Source organism: Salmo trutta, chromosome 21 (assembly GCF_901001165.1).
Source record: "Salmo trutta chromosome 21, fSalTru1.1, whole genome shotgun sequence".
In the NCBI taxonomy this organism is placed as follows: Eukaryota; Metazoa; Chordata; class Actinopteri; order Salmoniformes; family Salmonidae; genus Salmo; species Salmo trutta.
Window position 1 is genome coordinate 25,400,911 of NC_042977.1, and position 21,490 is coordinate 25,422,400.

Genomic DNA, 21,490 nt, shown 5'->3' on the forward strand with positions numbered 1-21,490 from the left:
AGACTATCCACTTGAGAATGAAATACCTAATTTTAACCTTCTGTCATGAAGAGCACATGTTCTTCATTAACAACATAAAAAAAACACGTCATCCCATCTCGAGGTTAAATAAAAACATGCCTGTAGTAAGAGCCTATTAAGTGCCAAATGAAGTAACAGGGTTGACGATTAATCGTAAATCAGCCATAAATCCCCTCATGACAGGGGGAATGGAAGCTTGTTGTGTGCAACAGGGAGCGGCAACTGAATGCAAAAAAATGTAATTGCTAAACATTTCTAGCCTGTCTATCTATGGGTAACAGGATTGATGTGTTGTGCTTGACCAGCTCAGTTTTCCATGACAAACACCAGAAAATGGCCAAAAAGAGTAGAACCAGCATATCTGCTTTTACACTATGATTAAATGGTCAATGTTTTGTATTGAAGTAAATATTTAAAAAGCAATCGTTTCACCAGATTAAAATGAGAGTTCAGTTCACGTAACAGTGTTCACATTAAAATGAGGGACATACAGTACGTAAATGAATCACTAATCACATTAAATAAATAATTCTCTTCAGAAATGGCTTTGTCAAAGCAACAAAACAACTAGTGCTTTACAATGACGGTGAACTTTTCAGATTAAGTGGATTGAAATCTTCGTAGAAGTGACACAGGGTTGATTAAGTATTTTGAAACTCCAGCAAGCCTTCTCTCCATGTGGTCTATATTAAAGGGCACTTCATTTAATATAGCAGTTTTAAAATGTTAAATTGGTGCACAATTTCTACTTAAAATATCAAAGGAATGCAAAAGGCACTCTTTTCGTTGGACGACCCAGGTGTGTTCATTTTAGGACAAATGGGGAGGTTGCAATATATTCAGCAGCTGGGGATGAATGACAAGGCTACAGAGCATGTCCAGTAGATCTGATTGCTTGAAACATAGTGGTAGATAGGATACAGTTCCTAAATGTTATTGATACACTTACGTAAATCACCCCTGTGAATGCTTTTCAAAAGACCTCGATCAAGATTCACATTTCTGACATTAATAAAACCATCAATTAGATGAATTAAATTGACACATGCTACAAGACAATCTGTATGTGCTGAAGTGAGGTGCAGCAGGGCAGGGCTATTAATACCTCTCTCAGACCAAGAGCACACTCCAGATGTGATTCCCACCCTTGTAAACACTCCCCCATTGGCTGAGAGACGGGGAGGAGTCAGGGATGAGAGTGCTGAGGGGTGTCTATAGGAAAAGTGAGAATGATTCTGTTAAGTGAAGCTCTAGCTGGCTATCTGTGCTTTAATATATTTTCTTTCAGTTAGTGACTCAAACTCTAGGGACTCACTCACAGACACACACCCTCATTCAGCCTCTCTCCATCTATTCTTCACAATTTCTGCCTCCCTGCCTGTTTCTCTCTCTTTCTCTCTCAATGTCCTTCTCTCGCGTCCACCTCTCTCTTTCTCTTTCTCTGCTCTCTCCGCGCTCTCTTTCTCGGAGACCTCTGGCTGAAGCTGTGGTAAATAGATGTCAGCGTGAGACCAGAGGATGATAAGGCTTTCCTGCCTGTAGAGTCAGTGCCAGAAGTGCCAGAAGAGAGCGCCTGTGATCACGTATCAGACTACCTCCCAGTGTCTCAGACTTTACTTCACTGCCCAGTGTCTGCATGGCATTCAAAGCTGGAGCTTGAAGTAAGCAGCTCCTCATTATGCACAGAAACCCTCTAGACGGATTAAGGGAATAATGAAGAAAGAAGTAAACTGAAGAGTACTGACTGAAGAGATCCTACACAAACAATGAATGCCACGCACCAGCATCACCATGGATCATTTCACCTATGGAACCACAGCTCTGGAGCTACACCTCTTAGCCATCAGCAGCACCAGGCCGGGGCGGAGAGACACCATGGTTCGTCTGGGTGTTATGAGCAGCTGCTCATCTCCACCGAGGTCTTCCTCACGCTGGGCATCGTCAGCCTGCTGGAGAACATCCTGGTCATCGCCGCCATCATTAAGAACAAGAATCTGCACTCTCCCATGTACTTCTTCATCTGTTCCCTGGCCATGGCCGACATGCTGGTCAGCGTCTCCAACGCCACTGAGACCATCGTTATGGCAACGATCACCGACGGAAATCTGGGGATTGGTGGCGGCGTGATCAAGAGCATGGACAACGTGTTTGACTCCATGATCTGTAGTTCCCTGCTGGCGTCTATCTGGAGCCTACTGGCCATCGCCGTGGACCGTTACGTGACCATCTTCTACGCGCTGCGCTACCACAACATCATGACCACGCGCCGGGCCGCCGCCATCATCACCAGCATCTGGACCTTATGCACCGTGTCGGGCGTCCTCTTCATCGTCTACTCGGAGAGCACTACTGTCCTTATCTGCCTTATCATCATGTTCTTCAGCATGCTGGTGCTCATGGCCTCGCTGTACGTCCACATGTTCATGCTGGCACGCCGGCACATGAAGAGGATCGCCGTTCTGCCGGGCAACGGCCCCATCTGGCAGGCAGCCAACATGAAGGGGGCCATCACCCTCACTATCCTCTTAGGGGTGTTCATAGTGTGCTGGGCTCCTTTCTTCCTCCACCTCATCCTCATGATCTCCTGCCCCAGGAACCCCTACTGCGTGTGCTTCATGACCCACTTTAACATGTACCTCATCCTCATCATGTGTAACTCTGTCATTGACCCGCTGATCTACGCCTTCAGGAGCCAGGAGATGAGGAAAACCTTCAAGGAGATCTTCTGCTGTTGGTATGGTCTCGCCTCTCTGTGTGTCTCTCTGTGTGAAATTCCCAGCAGATACTGAATCTTATGGGGATACTGCATGTGAACTGTTTAGGGAGAATGTGAACAGTTTCTTCCTTCACAGACTTCATGAAATTATGACCTCTTCCTAAATATTTGGTCAAATTATTAATTTTGTGTATGGTTTCCTAGAAACCAAGGGTGGCTCAATTTACCCCTTTGGCTCACCCTCATGAAAAAGTACAACTGAATTACTACACAAAACCTATTCGTGCAGTATTTGTATTTATTATGGATCCCCTTTAGCTGCTGCCAAGACAACAGCTACTCTTCGTGGGGTCCATCAAAATGAAGGCAGTTATACATTTTTAAAAACATTACAATACATTCACAACAGATTTCACAACATATTAAGTGTGTGTCCTTAGGCCCCTACTCTACTACCACATATCTACAACACAAAATCCATGTGTATGTGTGTGTGTATAGTGTGTATGTTATCGTGTGTTTGTATGCATGTCTCTGTGCCTATGTTTGTGTTGTTTCACAGCCCCGCTGTTCCATAAGGTGTATTTTTGTATCTGTTTTTTAAATGAAATTTTACTACTTGCATGAGTTACAGTAGTGACTATGTAAAGACTTGTAGGGATTGTGTAGTGAATGTGTAGTTTATGCACTACTCAAGATACACAAGTAGAATTTTGTAGTGTTCAGTAGGAAAACAGTAGTAGTGTTTCTAGTAGTAATCAGGTAGAGATTTTTACTACTTAATGTTAGTAGTAAATAAGTAGTAAAAAAACTACAGCTTTTCTACACAATGTTTTCGCGACCGCAGGAGACAAAACAGGAAGTAGTTTGGTTGTTGTTAGCTATCTACTGTTTTTGACAATCCTGAATGTAATCATCTTCCATCCTTCATCATCCTGTCTTTCATAGCCCTTATGCCGGCACCATCTGTAAGTTTAACTTTCCTTTATGTTTTATAAATACTTTAATGTAATTTATATAACTTTTTAACAGATGAAAAAGATTGCTAGCCAAAATGGCCTTGTTTGTTAGCCCTATTGAAGTGGACTGTAGCTATGTAGCCTGTATTTTTCGTCATGCTAGCTAATACGTATGTGTGTTTGTATGCAAATGTACAGTATGTTCATATTGTTATACTTACCCATTCTACTTACCTCTTTTGACCTGTTGCCAAAGAGGCCCTCGACATACTGTAAGAAGACTGGAGGCCATTGTTTGTAAGATTAACATTGTTTATCAAATGTTTTTCTGTGTTGTCTTATGTGACCTTTATTAGCAGATGATGAATAATGGCTTATAATTGGTTGTCTCTTTTGCTTGTTTTCATTTTCTAAAAGGTTAAGTGGTGGAGAAATGTGGCTGCAACGCGAAAGAGAATCTGAATGAAGACAAGGCCGCAAAGGGATTAACAAAAGAGTAAAAATGTAATTGAATATGTAATTAATTTAAATAAAAAAATGCAATTACGTTTGTATAAGCTTATTATTTATTGTATGATTATATAACTACAGTTAATAACTTGAGGAAATAGCATGTGCACTAGTCTAGTAACCAGTGGTGTAAAGTACTTAAATAAAAATACTTTAAAGTACTACTTAAGTAGTTTTTTTGGGTATCTGTACTTTACTTTAGTATTTATTATTTTTGACAACTTCTACTTTTACTTCACTACCTTCCTAAAGAAAATAATGTACTTTTACTCCATACATTTTCCCTGACACCCAAAAGTACTTGTTACATTTTGACAGGAAAATGGTCCAATTCACGTACTTATCAAGAGAAAATCCCTGTTCATCCCTTCTGCCTCTGATCTGGTGGACACACTAAACTCAACGTTCTGTTTGTAAATTAGTGTTGTAGTGTTTCCTTGGCTATCCGTAAATAAAATAAAAAACAAGATTGTGCTGTCTGGTTTGCATTAATATAAGGAATTTGAAATGATTAATACTTTTACTTTTGATACTTAAGTACATTTTAGCATTTACATTTACTGTTGATACTTAAGTATATTTAGAACCACATACTTTTAGACTTTTAATCAAGTAGTATTTTACTGGGTGACTTTCACTTTTACTTGAGTCATTTTCTATTAAGGTATCTTTACTTTTACTACAGTATGACTTTTGAGTACTTTTCCCACCACTGCTAGTAACGTTAGTGACACAGTAGTGAAAAAAGATGTCAACAGTGATTTTGAATAGACAAACAGTAGAAAATGTGTCAGTTTTCAATAGTAATTCAAGGGGTTTAAGGGGGAAATGAAAAAGTATCTGGAGCAATTCTGTTGGGATCAATAGTGACACAACACTACACACACAAATGGCAGTATTAATTTAATGGGGATTGAGTAGACATACAGCAGTAATGGGTAGGCATTACGTAGTAATTCAATAGTGAATGTGTAGGAATTGTGTAGGTTTTAAGTAGTAGATACCCAAAAGCTCAGTAGTTACACAGTAGTCATTAAGGGAGAATTATGATGTTAATAGGAAATAGGTACAGTTCCTTCAGAAAATATTCACACCCCTTGACATTTTGTTGTGTTACAAAGTGGGATTAAAATGGATTTAGTTGTCATTTTTTTGTCAACAATCTATACAAAATACTCTACAATGTCAAAGTGGATTTTTTTTAATAACATATAACATTAAAAAAAACTATGAAAAAAACAAACAATAATACATCTTGTTTAAATAAGTATTCACCCCCCTGAGTCAATACATATTAAAATCACATTTGGCAGCGATTACAGCTCTGAGTCTTTCTGGGTCTGTAAGTGCTTTTCACACCTGGATTGTGCAACATTTATTATTAAAACAATTCTTCAAGCTCATTGCTAAACAAAAATGTTCATGTCTTGCCTTAGATTTTCAAGTAGATTTAAATCGAAACTGTAACTTGGCCACTCAAGAACATTCACAAGTCTACTTGGTAAGCAAGTGTAGATTTTGCCTTGTGTTTAAGGTTATTGTCCTGCTAAATGGTGAATTAATCTCCCAGTGTCTGGTGGAAAGCAGACTGAACCAGGTATTCCTCTAGAATTTTGCCTGTGCTTAGCTTTTTTTCCTAAAAAACTCCCTATTCCTTAACGATTACAAGCATGCCCATAACATGATGCAGCCACCATTTTGCTTGAAAAATTGGAGAGTGGTACTAAGTAATATGTTGTATTGGATTTGCCCCAAACATAACACTTTATATTCAGGACAAAACATTTTTGGCAGTATTACTTTAGTGCCTTGTTGCAAACAGGATGCATGTTTTGGAATATTTTTTATTCTGTACAAGCTTCCTTCTTACAGTCTGTCAATTAGGTTAGTATTGTGGAGTAACTACAATGTTGTTGATCCATCCTCAGTTTTCTCCTATCACAGACACTAAACTCTGTTACTGTTTAAAAGTCACCATTGACCTCATGGTGAATTCCCTGTGCGTTTTCCTTCCTTTCGTAAAAAACATAATTCCACTTTGACATTATTGGGTATTGTGTGTAGTCCAGTGACAAAAATCTCAATTTAATCAATTTTAAATTCAGGCTGTAACACAACAAAATGTGGAAAAAGTCAAGGGGTGTGAATACTTCTGAAGGCACTGTAGTGTTCAGTAGTGAATCCTCCCAATTTATCACTCATTACTATTTCAGTTAATACATAAATTACTACTGGTTTACTACACATCTCAATATAAATCAAGTAGTAAAACCAGTAAGTTTTGTGTTGTAGTGAAGAGTATTATTTAAATAGTATTTTTTCATGAAGGTCAACTTACCCCACTCTCCCCTATTGCCATTTATTGCCTATTTTAGTGTGGAACGAATTGAGGACAATAAAGCAATGTGTTTTGAGGATTAAACCTTTCGAGGTTGCAAATGAAATCTAACCAAGATTTCTACTTCTTCCCAGGTTGTAGCTTGCTTGCTAGTGCCATAGCGTGGTTGCCAATATCCCAGATGTCTTTTGATACTCTTACCCAATCCATCATCCAGCACAGGGAAACTAACACAATTCACAATCTATTCCAATGTTATAGGGGTCATTTCACTTGATGGAATGGTTTAAAAACTGGAACTGCAAAGCATTGGTCTAGTAGGCTAGTTCCTGTAATGTCAGCCAGTTAGCTGTACTGGGAATGATACAGCAAGAGATACAGGAAGAGATACATGTTCTGTTGATCTGTTGCTTTTGATGTTAGTTATTTAGTTGGTTCCTCGTATTGACAATAACACACTTCACTGAAAACTGTCAGGGAGCCAGGCAGCTCTGTTCTAGGTATCAGCCAGGATAAATGAACAGGTGGCTTTTGACATAATTCCCTTCAGAGCAGGAGCTGAAAGCTACAGTGTATATTGATGATGTGGAGTTAGGCACTGGAAAGACATAATGAGCCATGCTTTAACCCTCTACAGTCTAAGCTGTGTCTAAGCCAGGGGGGGGGGGGGGGGGGGGGGGTTCTACTAAGCTATGTGGAATTGTTTTAAGAAGGTCATACTAAGGATCATTTAGCTTCATAAAGAGCCATGTTTTAATGGGCCTTGTTGGCCATCCTCGGGCTCTTATTAACAGAACATGTAGGCCTAGGTTTTTTAATCAATCCATTAGCCTATTTAAGTAAATTATTTTCCAATCTTTTATTCATTTATGAAGACATCTCCCCTCATAGATGAACATCGGGGGCTGAAATAAAAAAATAAAAAATGACCCACGTGGAATAGACATTGAATTGACGTCTGTGCCCAGTGGGGAGGCTCCTATTAGTGCAGTAGTGTGATACATCCTCAGTTTACTTTACATTATTTAACAACGGCTGACAGACTGCACAACATACATGAGAAAAAAAGGAAGTGGGTGTCAGTCAGAAAAATGTTTAAAGGCACAAAACAATTATGCTCTTTAAAGCCAACCACTATACCCAACTGACTCCAGGTGCATTAAAAAAAGGTTACATAACTTGAATATTTGGAGGTCGCTGACTCATCTCTGAAGGTTCTCACAGACCTGCTCTGTTGGGGATGCAACTCGTATTAGCTGTTCTAGCTCTGCTTTAACACAGAAAAGTCTTGTTTACTCTGTTTGCAAAGGTTGTTATAACAATTCACACATTACACATTTCTAGCACACCTTGGGTCTCACAACCCATTTGAGATCCCTTTCTTGCACATAACTACTTTTCATGTTCCACTGACTCCACTCTCCAGACAGTACACTTCTTTGCAGGCATCACTGGAGCGTATTCAATAGGTTGGTCAACCTAATTGTTTTGGATGGTGAAGCCTTCCTGATCCCACCCATGGCAGCCAAGACATGCCAGTCAGAGGGAAGGTGTCAAGATCCAACCGCCTTGGTTTGGGGCATCAGTAGGCTAAGCACGGAGGCCCATCTCATTGTTCGGTCCAACACCATCCTTTACAATGGGATAGCGCTCTGCATACAGGATACAGAACACTGGTCTGAGTCCCGTTGAGGGAAGCATGTCACGTCCTGGCCAGTATAAGGGTTACTTAGTATTGTAGTTTGGTCAGGACGTGGCAGAGGGTATTTGTTTTATGTGGTTCAGGGTGGTGTGTTTGTTAAAAGGGTGTTTGAATAAGTATTCCGGGGTTTTTGGGCACTGTTTGGTTTTCATGTATTTCTATGTTTAGTCTAGTGTGTGTGGTTCTATGTTGAGTTAATTGGGGTTGGACTTCCAATTGAAGGCAGCTGTTTGGTGTTGCCTTTGATTGGAAGTCCTATATTAGTTGGGTGTGTTTGTCTTGTATTTTCTGGGAGATTGTTCTGTGTGTAGCCTTGGGCCTTACCAGACTGTTTTTTGGCGATCGTAATTCTGTTTGTTATTTTGGGTGTTCATTTTTGATAGTTAATAAAAGTCAAGATGAGCCTGCACATACCTGCTGCGTTTTGGTCCTCCTTCACCGACGACAAACGTGACAAAGCATCAAGGTTATGTCTGTGATGGACAATGACCCACTGGGCACACAAACAGTGTGAAGGAAGTATCAGAGTTGATATGGTAGAGAATAAAAATGTGGTTCACTCACTGTGTAGGTTCATTTCAATGGCTTAAGTTGTTGAAATGGTCTTGAATATGACTGCACACAAAAGAATATCATATATATATATATATACTGCTCAAAAAAATAAAGGGAACACTTAAACAACACAATGTAACTCCAAGTCAATCACACTTCTGTGAAATCAAACTGTCCACTTAGGAAGCAACACTGATTGACAATACATTTCACATGCTGTTGTGCAAATGGAATAGACAACAGGTGGAAATTATAGGCAATTAGCAAGACATCCCAATAAAGGAGTGGTTCTGCAGGTGGTAACCACAGACCACTTCTCAGTTCCTATGCTTCCTGGCTGATGTTTTGGTCACTTTTGAATGCTGGCAGTGCTTTCACTCTAGTGGTAGCATGAGACGGAGTCTACAACCCACACAAGTGGCTCAGGTAGTGCAGCTCACCCAGGATGGCACATCAATGCGAGCTGTGGCAAGAAGGTTTGCTGTGTCTGTCAGCGTAGTGTCCAGAGCATGGAGGCGCTACCAGGAGACAGGCCAGTACATCAGGAGACGTGGAGGAGGCCGTAGGAGGGCAACAACCTAGCAGCAGGACCGCTACCTTCGCCTTTGTGCAAGGAGGAGCAGGAGGAGCACTGCCAGAGCCCTGCAAAATGACCTCCAGCAGGCCAGAAATGTGCATGTGTCTGCTCAAACGGTCAGAAACAGACTCCATGAGGTTGGTATGAGGGCCCGACGTCCACAGGTGGGGTTGTGCTTACAGCCCAACACCGTGCAGGACGTTTCACATTTGCCAGAGAACACCAAGATTGGCAAATTCGCCACTGGCGCCCTGTGCTCTTCACAGATGAAAGCAGGTTCACACTGAGCACATGTGACAGACGTGACAGAATCTGGAGACGCCGTGGAGAACGTTCTGCTGCCTGCAACATCCTCCAGCATGACCGGTTTGGCGTTGGGTCTGTCATGGTGTGGGGTGGCATTTCTTTGGGGGGCCACACAGCCCTCCATGTGCTCGCCAGAGGTAGCCTGACTGCCATTAGGTACCGAGATGAGATCCTCAGACACCTTGTGAGACCATATGCTGGTGCGGTTGGCCCTGGGTTCCTCCTAATGCAAGACAATGCTAGACCTCATGTGGCTGGAGTGTGTCAGCAGTTCCTGCAAGAGGAAGGCATTGATGCTATGGACTGGCCCGCCCGTTACCCAGACCTGAATCCAATTGAGCACATCTGGGACATCATGTCTCGCTCCATCCACCAACGCCACGTTGCACCAGACTGTCCAGGAGTTGGCGGATGCTTTAGTCCAGGAGGAGATCCCTCAGGAGACCATCCGCCACCTCATCAGGAGCATGCCCAGGCATGGTAGGGAGGTCATACAGGCACTTGGAGGCCACACACACTACTGAGCCTCATTTTGATTTGTTTTAAGGACATTACATCAAAGTTGGATCAGCCTGTAGTGTGGTTTTCCACTTTAATTTTGAGTGTGACTCCAAATCCAGACCTCCATGGGTGGATAAATTGGATTTCCATTGATTATTTTAGTGTGATTTTGTTGTCAGCACATTAAACTATGTAAAGAAAAAAGTATTTAATAAGATTATTACATTCATTCAGATCTAGGATGTGTTATTTTAGTGTTTCCTTTATTTTTTTGAGCAGTGTGTGTATATATATATATATATATATATATATATATAGTACCAGTCAAAAGTTTGGACACACCTACTCATTCAAGGATTTTTCTTTATTTGTGCTATTTTCAACATTGTAGAATAATAGTGAAGACATCTATGACATAACACATATGGAATCATGTAGTAACCAAAAAAGTGTTAAACAAATCAAAATATATTTTATATTTGAGATTCTTCAAAGTAGCCACCCTCTGCCTTGATGACAGCTTTGCACACTCTTGGCATTCTCTCAACCAGTTTCATTGAGGTAGTCACCTGGAATACATTTCAATTAACAGGTGTGCCTTGTTAAAAGTACATTTGTGGAATTTCTTTCCTTAATGTGTTTGAGCCAATCATTTGTGTTGTGACAAGGTAGGGGTGGTATACAGAAGATAGCCCTATTTGGTAAAAGACCAAGTCCATATTATGGCAAGAATCGCTCAAATAAGCAAAGAGAAATGACAGTCCATCATTACTTTAAGACATCAAGGTCAGTTAATACAGAACATTTCAAGAACTTTGAAAGTTTCTTCAAGTGCAGTTGAAAAACTGCGGTATGATGAAACTGGGTCTCATGAGGACCGCCACAGGAAAGGAAGACCCAGAGTTACCTATGCTGCAGAGGATAAGGTCATTAAAGTTACCAGCCTCAGAAATTGCAGCCCAAATAAATGCTTCACAGAGTTCAAGTAACAGACACATCTCAACATCAACTGTTCAGAGGAGATTGTGTGAATCAGGACTTCATGGTCAAATTTCTGCAAAGAAACCACTACTAAAGGACAATAATAATAAGAGACTTGCTTGGGCCAAGAAACACAAGCAATGGATATTAGACTGGTGGGAATCTGTCCTTTGGTCTGATTAGTCCAAATTTGAGATTTTTGGTTCCAACCGCTGTCTGAGATGCAGAGTAGGTGAATGGATGATCTCCGCATGTGTGGTTCCCACTGTGAAGGATAGGGAAGGAGGTGTGATGGTGCTTTGCTGGTGACACTGTCTGTGATTTATTGAGAATTCTAGGCACACTTAACCAGCATGGCTACCACAGCATTCTGCAGCAATACACCATCCCATCTGGTTTGCGCTTAGTGCGACTAATATTTGTTTTTCAACAGGACAATGCGCTATTTGACCAAGGAGACCACAATCACCCCACCGCAACACAATTGAGATGGTTTGGGATGAGTTAGACCGCAGATGAAAGAAAAGCAGCCAACAAGTGCTCAGCATATGTGGGAACTCCTTCAAGTCTGAGGAAAAAGCATTCCAGGTGAAGCTGGTTGAGAGAATGCCAAGTGTGTGTAAAGCTGTCAAAGGCAAAGGGTGGCTACTTTAAAGAATCTCCAAAATATTTTGATTTGTTTTTGGTTACTACATGATTCCATATGTGTTATTTCATAGTTTGTCTTCATTATTATTCTACAATGTAGAAAATAGTAAAAAATAAAGAAAAACCCTTGAATGAGTAGGTGTGTCCAAACTTTTGAATGGTGTTGTATAGGACTAAGTTGTGTCAATAGGGCTGCCTGCATAAACGCAGCCATTGGATCATCAAATAGCAGAGATTGTGCACACACAGAATGTTCTTGATGTGTGTAATAGGCTACATCATGCTGTGGTATAAATTATTTTTTAAATGGTGGGCTGCAATCCCCAAAATAAAATCATATGATTATGTTTGAGGCGCATCAATGTCCTCTTAATTGAGTCGGTGTGTGTTTCTGTTGTGAATTACCCCAGGCAATATGAAAGGCTGATTCCAACCCACAGGATGCATGAAGATATCATACGCAAATCTATGAATATTATAATTGGACAATTTGTCATGGGTGATTATTATTATTTTTTCAAAACTGTTCAAAATAACACAGGCAGTATTAAAACAGGAAACAAAATAATCCCATTGAGTCTATTATAACCATGGAAAATGTAATAGATTACATTTCTTGACAACAAATATAGCCTCCTCTGATGGGTATCCTATCTTTCCTTGGAAGACATTCAAAATTAGAACAATATTATGGAGAGCATCTGTAAGAATGAAATGAGAATAACATTAAATGAAGTGTCATATATTCATGTACAACCATGAATAGGTATTCTTGTACACTAAAAATGACAGTGCTGTAGTTGGGACAAATTGTACTCTGCATTGACAACCAAGGCATTAAAGTATTGTAATAATATGTAATAGTCTTGACTGAGAGAAAAATCTATTTATACATTTGTACAAACAGTGAGATGAAAATGTGAAAGTACTGAATAGAGTTGCTAAGCAACTGGCAATGGAGCAAACAAACCGAAGTCGGTGGGGTAGGATAGGATCTAATCATACTCCTTTGCTGCTTTGAAGTACAAAAAAAACAAATAAAAAAATATTAAAAAAGGGGTCCTCAACACTTCCTCAGATTGTATTGAAGAAATGCATCAAGGGAAAAGATTTGCGAAATGAGCAAAGGGAAATAGATACGTGCACAAAAATAATATTAATTTCATGAAAAATTCCTACAGATACAGTTGAACAATTTGCCAATGCAATCAGTGCATTTAGTGTAAAATGGCTCCATAGTCAAATTTTCACTTAGTGAATTATGCCTGCATCCAATAGTCAGGACATGGCAAGAAAGTGTCAAACAAGTAACTGAACACAAATGATAAAAACTGTCCTCTTTAAATTGTACAGTATCTGATTCACAACAATGGTCAGGTGAATATGGATATGTTTGATACATTTGCCTACCTGAGAAAAACTAAAATGACAGGAGCAGGTAGACATGCTATCTTGATTTTCAACCATTAACTCATACTTTGAGATTAAAGCCTTCCAAATAAACTAGTACATGTGTGTATCTTCAGGCTGAATCCTCACACTGACACCAGTGCATGATTTCTGAGAGAAAGTCAGTAATTCGATGGATGCATCTCAAATTACGATGATTTGTATCATGATGCCTTGGGCAGGTTGTCCTCTGGTGTCGTCTCGTACTCCTTATGGACATCCAACGAGCCATATAAAGACTCCAGGACGGCTAGTATCCTACTCTGGATGGAGTTTACCTGTTCAGTTGGGCAGTACTCATCCAGACTGGATCTGCCAAACAAAACAGTGATTCAATCAGCTGTCAAATTGTACAATAACACATGCAAACTGTACAAATTTCCCAGTAACACGATTGAACAGAATCTTGTAATTCAGTCATTCAAAAACAATGTCATCCAGTCAAAGGTGATGCGTCATTACACTTTGTTAAATTGACTGTGCTTTGCATGAAAAATAACAACTTTGCTGAAAATACAATGACTAAGGTGTTTGCGTCAATTGATGTAAGATCTGCATTATTTGAAGATTAGATCAAATTTCTTAGTAGCAGAACAAACCGTGTCTATATGCGTTAAGAGTACGTTTTCACATGTTTGACATCTGCCTTTGCTAACAAACACTAACTGAATGAGTCAGTACTTCATGAACTTGCAAATAAATTGATGGCTGTCAACAATAAACCGTTTGCTACATGTCCAATGTCCTTCAGCAAGCTACAAATCCCATTTTCTTTGAATAAGTAAAATGGCTGTTTTCCAGGGAGGGTGAGTGGCGCTGACGTACCTGGAGACAGTGACAAGGGTGGGCTTCGGCAGGGCCTCCAGGACGAGCTCCACCGCCAGGACCAGTCTCTCAACCTCCTCCTCACTACTGATGTGGTGGGGCAGCTCCGAGTAGTCACAGGTCAGCCCCGCCTGGTGCACCTTCATCATCATCATCATAACCATCACATAGGAAGGGAGAGAATGTCAGCCAACCACATAATGAAAGCCAGCTTTTTATCATCATAGTGCTTTTCAGAGTAAAAGGTTGGAAAGAGGCAGGGAGCAAAAAGAAAACCCTTTTAGCTGTTAAGGGGACAGGCTATATTAAATGATCTAATCGAACTGTTAATTAGTGCTACATTATGTTCTTCCTCATCTTATTTTCCTTCCCTGAAATTAGAAATGTAGGAAAAAAAACACACTAATGGTGATGACTACGTCGGTGAAAAAATCTGTTTACCATTTCGTAGTCAGGAGCCTCATTTCGACTCCGCAGGCTTCCCACCAGTTTGACCAGAGAGGTCATCCTAAAAACAGGAGAAAAAAAAAGAAGATCATCACCTCCAGGCAGAGCCCTACAGTACCACGCCTGTAGAGTATCTCTCTATCTAAAACGATATCCTAATGTCAGCCTAACCTAATTCAGACTGTGTGAGAGGCAGACAACAGAGAGGTGATCAACCCCAGAGGAAAACTTGGATAAAAGGTACTATATCAGTTGTTGATGGGAAAGACACTGCAGATATAGGGTAGGCCTAGATCTACAGTGCCCTTAGAAAGTATTCACACCCATTGACTTATTCCACATTTTGTTGTGTTACAGCCTGAATAAAAAAATGTATCCAATTAATTGGTTTTGCTCACCCATTTACACACAATACCCTATAAGAACAAAGTTTTTTGTTTAAATGTTTGCCAATTTATTGAAAATGAAGTACAGAAATATATCACTTCCATAAGTATTCACACCCCTGAGTCAATACGTTAGAATCCCCTTTGGCAGTGATTACAGGTGTGAGTCTTTCTGGGCAAGTCTCTAAGAGCTTTGCACACCTGGATTGTACATTATTTGCACATTATTCTTTAAAAAAAATATTCAAGCTCTGTCAAGTTGGTTGTTGACCATTGCTAGACAGCCATTTCCAAGACCACATAGATTTTCAAGACAATTTAAGTCAAAACAGTAACTAGGCCACTCAGGAACATTCAATGTCTTCTTGGTAAGCAACTCCAGTGTGTATTTGGCCTTCACAGTTGTGTTCTGTGGGTGTCACCGAGTAGACTGACACCCCATTTCATTGCTTTACATTCCAACCTTGTTTAACATCATCTGGTCTACATATGGCATAATTACACCAATTGTAACCCTCTGCATCACTTTCAAAGAGGTACTTTTATTTTGAAGGCAAACCGCAAATTCCACTATTGTGCCTAATCCTTATTGTGGCTAGCTTCACAACACATAACCTGGTCCGGTCGAGCTTCACTAGCCAGATGAAGCTAGCTTGCTGCTTATAAAATGAGCAGCAAGCTAGCTGCTTTCAATAGAAAGACAACAAGTGGCTACCTAGCTAATACTTACAAAGATTCCTAAATCATTGTTAAGAATAATGAAAATGACTGCAGTTTCTACTGGTTATTGTTTTCAGGCTGGTTGTATTGGTGCTAGCTAAGTAAGATAAAACTAGCTAGCTACCCCAGAAGTTGCGGTCGAACAAATAATGCCATATTACCAAAGCGGTATTGTAAACACATCGTTCGTGGCCAGTGTGTGCTTGTTTGCAGACTGTTTTTGTACAGCTTTGACAGTGCTACTGATAGTAGTGGTGGCGCTTGGCTAGCACGTGCAAATTCATAACACACAACATTCTATACCAGACCTGTTATTTGACGTGTCAAATTACAAGCTTATTTAATGCGTCAAATAGTGTTATGACGTGTATCGTTTTTGACACGTAAAGACCCAAACGGCGTTCCATAGCATGTCGTAAAGCTAATAGCAGTGACGCTATTACTGTGTAACTCTGGTACTGCAACATGTGTACCGGTGGTCGACGAAAGCCAACATCACCCATGACAGAAAACAGTTGATTGTCAAGGGGAATGAATTCCATTATCTTGGCGTTAATGGATTTCGCCTTTGAGTTGTCTCGCTGAAATTTTCTTACTTGTTCAAATGACTGCTCGATTTGTTGACTGCTCGATCCACACAGCAGACATTGTGGGCTAGGTTAGGAATGCTGTGTTGCACGTGTAGCGCAACATTTTACGTGGCGTCATTACGTCATGTACCTACCTTATATAGGTATGCACATCAGCTTTGACATCGGTTTTGCACATCGGCGTTAAACTAGACATTGGGCCGATACCGATGTTGGCAATTTTAGCTAATATCGGCCGATTCTGATATGTTCACCGATATATTGTGCATCCCTAATCACAACCCTACAGGAAAGGTGAGAAATCCATATCTTCATTTTAACCAGGGTACTTAGTGGCCTGTAGTTTGTAAATCAAAAAACTTTCCCTTTGGTTTAGCTATTTAAGACGGTCCCCTTTTCTAATTGAGGCTGGAACATGATCAATACCCATTGGTAGGCAATGAAGACTACACCATGGCAAGGCACTACAAGTACTTACACCATGGCAACCCTGCCTCCCTACAAGCCATGGGTATTGATCATGTTCCCACCTCAATTAGACAGCTAAACCAAAAAGAACGTTTTTGGATTTACAAATTACAGGCCACTAAGTACCCTGGTTTAAATGTAGGTATGGATTTCTCACCTTTCCTGTAGGCTCATGATAGGTCCATTTGCTGTCATCAAGTGGACATTTTGCTCCGTTGCCCTCAGTTATGTTGTTGTCCATGTTTGCTGTGTTCTAGTGTACTATGGAATAGATGGCTCTCCTATTCTTGGCACATTGCCCAGTCATATTTAAGGTTCGAACTACCTTTCTAGGCATTCTGATGCTGAGCCATTCCCTCTTCAAATCAGGGCTGATTGGAAAAAGCTGTTCAAAGTCCTTTCTTTGTACTCCATGACGAAGGCCAAGCAGCCGAAACACGTCAGAGTTTGTAAACTTTGTTTCTATTGAACATGCCATACAAATAAAGGCATTTAAATTAATGATATGAAGAGCGCCTTGGTCCTACTTTCTTTTTGATGACCAATTGACCCCTTTTACCAAAGAACACCTTAGGTCTACCAAAATCTACTATTGTGTACCTTAGCAGCGCTTCCCTTCCTCTTTTTTTCTCTAGGGGTTGAATACTTATTGACTCAAGACATTTCAGCTTTTCATTTTTAAATAATGTGTAATTTTTTAAAATCTAAAAACATAATTGAACTTTGACATTATGGGGTATTGTATGTAGGCCAGTGACAAAATCTCAATTTAATTTATTTTAAATTCAGGCTGTATCACAACAAAATGTGGAAAAAGTCAAGGGGTGTGAATACTTTCTCAAGGGACTATATGTGGGGAAATAATCATAAGTAGATCTCAATCTTATCTAATCTTTCTCCAGTACCAATTTTAAGCTGGCCAGTGCTGAGTGAAGGATTCTAAGGATAGAAGAGTTCTGAGGATTAGGCCTAGTTGGGCTGATGCAGAAGTTACTGCCTGGCAGGTACAGGAGATTAACTCAGCATCGCCAGCCCAGATACCGTAAGGAAGGTAGAGGAGATTTACCCTACCCAGGGTTGGCAGCCCAGCGCCTGACTGTCTCCTCACTATCATCCTCCACCAGGTCTGCAAATGCTGCCTCCAGATCCTCCAGCTGCCGGATACGTCTCTCCACACACTCTGTCAACTCCTCCTGAAAACAACACAACATGACACAGTTTTATCGTAGTGTACAGCAGGGGAGAAACACCACATGCTTCTGATACAGACACACCTTCCGACACACATAACACCTTCAGAACAGACAGTATTTTCTCTCACCTCATCTGGGTCTTCTCTAGGCTTCCTGAAGCTGTATAGCTCCTGTAGAATATTGTACTCATCCTATGGTATACAGATGGGGAGTAAAACTGATGGCGTCAAATCATGACATGAATGCCAAGGAAAAACCAACATGTCTAAACATCTTACAACACTTCTGCTGATTCTAAGTAAGATATCTGCAACATCTCAGCAGTATATGTTTTCTTGAGAAGGTTAAGCCTCTGGTATCCAACGGTAACTAATAATTGCCTTTACCTGTGTATACATCTCCTTGAAAGGATTCTTACAAGAGAAAAAATCAAGGTCGATGTCAAGTATGTATGGATCAGTTTGTTTGATAACGGAGAGAAGGCTGTTCACTGCGTAGGTCATTGAACCCTCATCCTTGTCAGTCTTCAAACAAGGCTGTTTGAGTGGTTCCTTTTCCTCTTCTCTGTTGTTGCCATTGCTGCTGCTCCCTGAGGTTATACTGTCACCTGGTGGCTGAACACTGTCAGTACAGCTACTAGAGCTGCTTTCAGACTTGGAAGCTGAAGCAGAGGGTTGAGCATCATTCACATCCCCAGCTCCCTTGTTCTCTATCCTGGGTCTTTTGGCAGAGCTCTTCTCAATGTCCCTTTCCATGTCTCTCCTCTGGCAACACGCCACAGGGTTCACTAAGACCACACTCAGTCCCAGAGGTTTAGGATTCTCCAGCTGATCCTGAGGAACATACAGGCCGTCACTTAAAAAGTAATCGTCCTTACTTGTAACTCTGAAACAAAATTAAACAAAGTACAAATAAGAAACGTATTTGGTTCAAACCATACCTTCCTGTATAAGAAATCCAGAAAATCAGGAAGTGATTGGCTAACAAAACCAGTGTCGTGTCAGGTGGGTTAATTACCTGATGGTGGTTGTGGAGGAGTCTTTTCCCACAGAAAAGACGTGCTCTCCTTCTTTGATCTGCTGTGCCCAGTAGGGATGGAGCCATGCCACGTGAGACACATGCCCAGCATATACCATGGGCATGATCCAGTTCTCAATGCTCAGCTCACTACAAAAAAATAACAATACATGATCAGTGAGTAATGTATATGCTAATACTGTTCATGTCATGCCCTATTTATTCAGTGAAATTGAATGAATGTTAGTCTGTGCTGTAGGCTACCTGAAGAGGTAACTTAGCAAACAAAGATTTCAAGGATATATAAAATGTGGGATGATGGCATGTCCGTGTCCATACAGTATGTTTGCCGGTACAGTACAGGCCAGTCTCCCTGTTCATCAGTAATCCCACCTGAGCAAGGAGTCCTTGTCAAACACAGTATCTGCAGGCATATTGACAGGTATGAGGAGGTCTGGGTGGGAATCCAGATGGACCATCTTGATGTTCTTCAGCGGCAAGTGCCTTGATGCTATAGCCCGATATATAGGACTTACCACCTGAGGGACACAATGCAGCAGATAAAAGATAGAAACATTCTCAAAATTAATTAAAACAATGTGTCTATGTCAAGCAAAACTGGGTGGGGGGGTCAGTGGTACCTATCTATTTCTAGCCCAGAGGGTCCTGGAGAGCTACTGAGTGTGCAGGCTTTTGTTCCTGCACTAAGCTAATGTTACCTTTCAAATAATCAACAAAAATCATGATCTCCAGTCTGGAAAACAAAGTATTGCATTTGATGTGTTGGTGCTGGGCTGGAACAAAAGCCTGATTGTTCAAAACCAGAAAGGAGACCTGATCTAGTCACAATTATAGAGTAAGCATGCATGAATCCTTAGTAAAGTAGCTAGCTAACGTTAGCTTGCCAGCTAGCTAAGAAAATGTAATGTGATCTCTTAGCCAGCTAGGGCATTTGCTATTTTGAGAAAGTGAGGTAGCATCGCACAGTGATGTACTGTAGATCGCCATTGTAGAGACATTCAAATGGGGAATACATTGTATTTTTTCAGTGTGCAACTAGCTAGCAAGATAACGTTAGATGTTACACAAATGTAGCTAACTCTAGCTAGCTAAATATAGCTACTGCTAGCTAAATGTTCTTACATCACAGTGGTCTTCTACGATCCATACGGGCAAATCTGCATAAACCCTTTTCAATGGCGGACAATTCATTTTTCAGTCCGATGTTGTTGTGAACTAGGTAAATTTCAAATAATCTCTGAAATATTATCTAGGAAGACTCAGGTTTGCATGCGACACCTGTCTGAAAACAGAACCCAAACACGACCGCCTCTCTCTCATATGTCTGACTTTCTATTGGCTGGTATTTGAAAGCCAGCTTGTGATTGGTAGGATTGTGTCCACCGTCTCTTTTACACCGACTGGAAACACGGTCGAATAGTTGGAGCATATGTCATCCATTAAAATGGTAGTTTTTATATTTTACTCTCGATTTATAACTCATGAAAAACGGTTGTAGGAGCCTACGAGTCAGCCTACAGTATTAGTAGTCTACTATCAATTTTTTTAAAATATATTTGGTACAATTCTGCCCTCTATTGGTCAGTACAATGTCTTCAACTTTAGTTTTTGTACTCATAAGGTTTGGATCTTTTCTCTACATTGATCCTCAAAACAACTTCATCTACATCATGGTTAGAGATCAGAGAGACAGCAGCCCTGCCCACTCTGATGGAGCCGTTTTCCTGCTTGCTTTGATGCCAACATTTACCTTTTATTATCTGCCTCAGAATTATTGATTTGGCAGATAGTTAAGTCTACAACAAAAATGTCACTGCAAGCCTATTCCCACGTCCATTTCGATAAAGAATGTTGTAATTGCACAGACCGCTCCTCATGGCTTTGAAACAAATGGGTTGTGCTCTCTGCTCTGATAAATATCGCCTTATTTCAAATCAAATTGTATTTGTCACATGCGCCGAATACAACAGGTGTAGACCTTACAGTGAAATGCTTACTTACAAGCCCTTAACCAACAATGCAGTTTTAAGAAAATACCTAAAAAAGTAAGAGATAAAAGTAACAAATATTTAAAGATAAGCAGTAAAATAACAATAGCAAGGCTCTATATATACAGGGGGTACCGGTAAAGAGTCAATGTGCAGGGGCGCCGGTGTCGAGGTAATTGAGGTAGATGTAGGTAGAGTTATTAAAAGTGACTACGCATAGATAATAACAGGGTAGCAGCAGCGTAGGGGGGGGGGGGGGGGGGGAACAAAGCAAATAGTCTGGGTAGCTATTTTATTAGATGTTCAGGAGTCTTATGGCTTGGGGGCAGAAGCTGTTTAGAAGCCTCTTGGACCTAGACTTGGCGCTCCGGTATCAATTACTTACATAAAAAATCAATACAGGTAGACATATTATGCCTGCATGGTACCCCTGTAGGCTAAATACCTTAGGAAGGGTTTCAAATCTCACTTCAAATCTCCCCAACTCTGTTGCTGATAGCCAGCAGAAACCTTTAGCACATTTGCAATTGGATTGACTTGTGTCAACCTTTTCTGCTAATGGATTGACTTGT

At 40.6% G+C, this 21,490-nt stretch overlaps 2 protein-coding genes across 2 annotated transcripts; one reads left to right on the top strand and one right to left on the bottom strand.

The window, feature by feature from the left end:
* The first annotated feature begins 1,377 nt into the window (after positions 1-1,377).
* On the top strand, positions 1,378-4,248 carry LOC115157781 (melanocortin receptor 4-like). The gene is made up of 4 exons (XM_029706212.1): positions 1,378-2,755; positions 3,686-3,705; positions 3,953-3,993; positions 4,114-4,248. Coding segments are annotated over exons 1-3 (990 nt in total). The 5' UTR covers positions 1,378-1,787; the 3' UTR covers positions 3,955-3,993; positions 4,114-4,248.
* An 8,044-nt stretch (positions 4,249-12,292) lies between these two features.
* c21h5orf22 (chromosome 21 C5orf22 homolog) lies at positions 12,293-20,230 on the bottom strand. Its single transcript, XM_029704906.1, has 9 exons — positions 20,053-20,230; positions 19,303-19,448; positions 18,910-19,059; positions 18,279-18,777; positions 18,021-18,083; positions 17,771-17,892; positions 14,530-14,596; positions 14,089-14,228; positions 12,293-13,575 (listed from the first exon to the last, which is right to left on the bottom strand). The coding sequence occupies exons 1-9, from the start codon at positions 20,119-20,121 to the stop codon at positions 13,428-13,430; spliced, it is 1,404 nt and encodes a 467-aa protein (XP_029560766.1). The 5' UTR covers positions 20,122-20,230; the 3' UTR covers positions 12,293-13,427.
* Positions 20,231-21,490: the final 1,260 nt, after the last annotated feature.